This window comes from Echinops telfairi, unplaced genomic scaffold, assembly GCF_000313985.2.
Source record: "Echinops telfairi isolate 266 unplaced genomic scaffold, ASM31398v2 ScPeMD7_7468;HRSCAF=8506_0, whole genome shotgun sequence".
NCBI classification, from domain to species: domain Eukaryota; kingdom Metazoa; phylum Chordata; class Mammalia; order Afrosoricida; family Tenrecidae; genus Echinops; species Echinops telfairi.
The window spans coordinates 54,360,637-54,365,464 of record NW_022111369.1 but is presented as its reverse complement, the minus strand read 5'-3'; the positions used below and the strand labels follow the sequence as shown (position 1 = coordinate 54,365,464).

At 50.3% G+C, this 4,828-nt stretch overlaps 1 protein-coding gene across 1 annotated transcript in view; it reads left to right on the top strand.

Moving 5' to 3' along the window:
- The window catches only part of LOC123520977 (amyloid beta precursor protein binding family B member 2-like), a 279,202-nt gene extending 278,015 nt beyond the window's left edge, over positions 1–1,187 (top strand). Inside the window, exons 10-11 of the mRNA XM_045284051.1 lie at positions 183–199; positions 1,123–1,187. Coding sequence (XP_045139986.1) covers positions 183–199; positions 1,123–1,187 — 82 coding nt within the window. The remainder of the gene's footprint in view (positions 1–182; positions 200–1,122) is intronic.
- The last annotated feature ends 3,641 nt before the right edge of the window (positions 1,188–4,828 follow it).

The following is a 4,828-nucleotide window of genomic DNA, read 5'->3' as shown; positions in this document are numbered from 1 at the left end:
ACACACACACCTCCTCTGCCAGAGCAGCCTCACCCCTGTGCCAGGTGATACAATGCCACACACACACACACACACAAACACACACACCACCTCTTCCAGAGCAGCATCACCTCTGTGCTAGATGATACAATACTTCTCTGTCTTTCCTTCTGTCTCTCTCTCTCTGTCTCTCTCTCTTGCAGACTTGCACCTTTGCCAGGTGCTGTACAAAATCCCTCGCACTCCAGACGCCTCCTACCGACCACACACAAGGGGACGTACGAGGTCCCTCTCGTACGAGGTCCCTCTCGTACGAGGTCCCTCTCGCACTCACACCAACCCCTCACACACAGCCCGTTCAGAGCAGCCTCACGCCTGTGCCGGGTGCAACTCCTCCATCACAAATCTTAGTCACAACACGGAGTGAAGGTGTGTGGTGTTCCTGGTGACAGGCAGTGCGGGACTTTACTTGTGGACTCTGGTGGGACCGGCCGGGGCCTGTGGAGAGGCGTGTGGCTAGCGTAGTTGCAGAGACCTGGCTGAGAGGGGCCTGGTGCCTGGGCTTGCCTGCAGTCCGGCGCCATCATAAAACTCTTCCCCAGGTGATCTCGGCAGGCGTCTTTGATAAGTGAAGTAGGCGGTGAGTCAGAATACCTCGACGACAACAGGTGTAAGGGGAACCCCATGGGATGGTGAGACCTTCACTAGGGTCTGGAGCCTTGCTCCCAGATGACCTGCCACCCCCTGACTCCCCAAGGAAAGTCCTTGGGTACCTGAAGGGCAGCAGTTGTCGCAGGGTTGTGACGTGGCTGGGGAGGCTGCCCTTCGCCACAGCAGGGTCCCGGACATGGCATGCCGGGCAAGTGTGGGTTAGGGGTGCATATCCCATGGTCCTCAGGTGGGACATGGGGTGGCTGGTCCCAGTCCAGGTACGTAGAGTGTCCCAGAGCAGAGCCACTCATCTGCCATGGTTGGAGTGGTGGCCATGGGCGGGGAGCTCCTGGTTCCCTTTCCCCTCACCCCACCAGGGCACAGAGCATCGGTCGCCAGCCGGCAGTGGTGGGACGGGACCTAGAAGTTGCTGGTCTACCATGTGCACAGATTTGTGGTCATGGGCAGCCCCCCTCACCGCCCCCCCATCAGGGTCTGGACTCAACCTGCAGGTGTCCCCACCCTGTGAAAAGCCACCCGGAGAGCTGGAGATGTGAGGCTGCTGCTAGAACGGAGAGCAATGTTCAGGCTCCTTTCTGCCACCTGCACTTTTCTCCAGTCTTCTGAGCAGGGCCTGCCTGCGTGTACCCCAATCCTGAGACCCAGCAGCCGCCCGGGATGCTGCTCCATGGACCTCCTCCCCACCCCTCCCCGCCTCTCGGCCACCTGTGCCCCAGCGCAGGAAGGCTTCCTTCCCAAACCAACGGAAGCAAAGGGTGCCCTCAGTCGTAGGTGAGTGGGAAGCGGGAGCGCCCACTCTGAGCCTGCGCGCCTTGGCCTGCGCCTGGGCAGGTGGTGGCGGGGCGCTGCAGCGTCCTGCACTGGTCCTGGGGCCGTGCTGAACAGACCGGGCCTCCCAAGATCCAGTTGACGGCAAGAGGTGGACGCGGTTTCATTTGACTTCTGACTCCATAATCCGCCTGTGCAGGGGGGACCCGCAGAGCAGGTTCCAGTCCTGAGGGACACTGGCCGCTTCTTCAGAAGAGAGGACTGTTTTCTCTGATAAAATCTGGCTGTAGTTCAGGTTCCCAAATGTACAGTGTCTGATCAAGGGCCGTTGACTGTTGTGGCTTTTGTGCGTTTCAGAAAGGCTGCCGTGGCTTTGTTCCACCAGTTCTAGGTGATACCACTCTGTCCACACCCCTGCTGGTGTAGTGGCTACGCATGGGACTGCGAGCCACAAAGCTGGCCGTTCGAAACCAACAACTCCTTGGAAGGAAAATCAGGCTTTCTACTCCTATAAAGAGCTACCATCTTGGAAACCCACAGGGGGCGCTATGAGTGAGCATTGCGGCCGTGGCAGGGAGCCCCTACCCCGGTTTATGCCAGGCTTTGTCAGTTTGTCTGTTCTGGTCTTATTGCAAGAAGTCCTGGTGGCAGTCATGGGTCTGAGAGGTTAGGAGCCTGAACCCACCCCGGGGCCCCCAAGATCCCCACCTGGCGCCGCCCAGCCCACTCGCTGGGGCACTTCTGCTCCATCACGTGGGGTCGCTGTGAATGAAAAGTCTGCTTGATGGCACCCAGGAACAGTGTCATACCGCTCGTGAGCTGCCGCCGCTTGCTTTTAAGCCTCCCCTCTTCAGTGGTCCCGCACGCAAGCCATTCTGACTATGACCCCGTATTTCTGCCCGTTGTCGCGGGGGCTTCCCCTCTCTAGGTCCCGTTTGTTTGTGTTTTCAATCTTGGAATCATTTGATATTAACCGAAACATTAACAAGCATCGTCGTGAGTTTCCGGGTGCCTTTCACCCAGCTTCCTTGAAGGGAAGCGGCATCTTAAATAATCATGCACATTTATCAAAACTATCGCTGGTGGTGTCCTGGTTATTCATGGGGCTGTGATCCACAAGGTCCGAAGTTTGAAACCACCAGGCACGGGAGAAGGGCGAGGCTTTCTGCTCCTGTAAAGAATTACAGTCTCAGAAACTCACAGGGGCCATTCTTCCCTGCCCTACAGAGGTCGACCGCAAAGCTGGGAGTTGAGTGAAGAAACCAATATCACGGTAGGGGTGTGGTGGTGGTGGGGTGGGCACCTATTCATGAAACAATAAGACTCTATTCAGATTCTGCCCATTGTTCTTCTAAAGCCGTGGTTCTCAACCTTCCTAATGGCGTGACCCTTTAATACAGTTCCTCGTGTGGTGGTGACCCCCCAAACATAAAATTATCTTCATTGCTACTTCATCACTCTAATTTTGCGACTGTTATGAATTGTCATGTAAATATCTGATATGCAGGATGTATTTTCATTGTTACAAATTGAACATAATTAAAACAGTGATTCGTCACAAAAACAGTATGTAGTATATATTCTGAAATATTTATTTATTTATTTATTTTTTAAAGAATTCCATCCAAGAAATATTTACTTCTAATGACAAATAAATGAAATTTTGTCTTGAAGCATGGTGCAGCATGGCTAACAGTGTAGTCTTCACGGGCACTCATACGTGGGCGTATCTGCATGTGGGCGGACCCACCTGGAGATGGAGAGAGAGGAGCGGTGTCTCAGTTCCTAAGACCATCGGAAGTATGTGTTTTCCGATGGTCTTAGGCGACCCCTGTGAAAGGGATGTTCGACCCCCAAAGGTCTCGTGACCCACAGGTTGAGGACCGCTGCCTTAAGGCTTCTTTTCTCCTCCAAGAACTAGTCCAGGGTGCCTGCCGCATTTGGTCCCTGTGCATGTTTTCAACGCTTTATTCATTATTGTGACCTTAAGATATTTCCCTGTAATTCCTTTTCTCCCCATCTCTTGTGGCAGTTCTTTTCACGTGGAAGTGTTCAGACACTTTCTGTATGTTGGAACAGCCGGTGGGTGACTTCTTGCCATATTTGGGGTAGGAATGAAGAGCTTCCACTTCTCAATTCTGTATTCTGCAGGCCCGCCCTGTTCTCAGAGTCCTTTAATACTCAATAAACCAAATTTAGCCCAGAAAATTTTTCCTTTTCCATTAGTATTTGGCACAAACCTGGCCGAGGCTTGATTTTAAAAAATAGCATTAAAACAAGAATCTGTTGCAATCAAATCGTTGAAAACTTAGGCTTTGTTAAATAAGTACCAGTTCTTGAGGTTTTTTCCCTTCTCTTTGTGTAACTCTGCTCAGAAGTCTAGAGAGGAGATGTTCTGCCACCTTGTGGGCATTGTTGAAAATGACACCCTATAAAGAAATGTGCAAGAGCTGGAATCCCCTGGGAGGAAGAGGTCCGGTTTCTTGGTGGTTTCTGTTTCTGTTTAAGCCGCAATTGTTCTCAACCTTCCTAATGCTGCGAGCCTTTCATACAGTCCCTCGTGTGGTAGTGACTCCCCAACCATAAGATTATTTTCGTTGCTACTTCATCACTGTCATTTTGCTACTGTGATGAATCGGGCGACCCATATGAAAGGGTCATTTCACACACACACACACAAACACACACACACACACACACACGGCGACCTGTATGAAAGGGTCATTTCACACACACACACACACACACACACACACACACACACAAAGGGATAAAAATGTAAAAAATACCCAACCACAGTGGAATTACCTGAAGAAGAAAAGGCTCTAGAATTACCAGGAAACAGTTCAACTACTTCCAATGGATGGAGAAAGAAATTGAGAGAATTACAGAAAAATAAGAAAACTGGAAACCTTAAAACAACAAAACAAATAGAAATCCAGTAGATGGTCCCTAAGATAACAGAATTAGACAACACTTTAAAAGAGCAGAGTAAGAGAATTGAAGAAATGGAAGTCCAAATCAGTGAGCTTGAAGACACATTCCTTGACTATTGCTGATGAGAGGATCATCAAGGGAAAGAGCAAAGGTTGATATTACCCGCATGAAAGGATCACTAAAGATATGGTGCTCTAGTAAAGTGTGAAGAAGAAATCAAATGGTGTCTGGCTTTCAGAAAAAAATAGCATCTTGGATCTTGAAAGTGTATTTTAAATCAAGCAGCCATCTACGTGAGATGCCAACTAAGTTCACATTGGAGGAAGCATTCCAGTTTGCATGATCCAAGGATTGTAAAGAATAAACTTTAAGATCTGAGGAAGGAATTGTATTGGAGCTTAAATTCTGAGCAATGGTTTGCAGAAGCTATGCATAACAGTGAATGCCTAAAATTCATTTGCAGGGTCCCCTT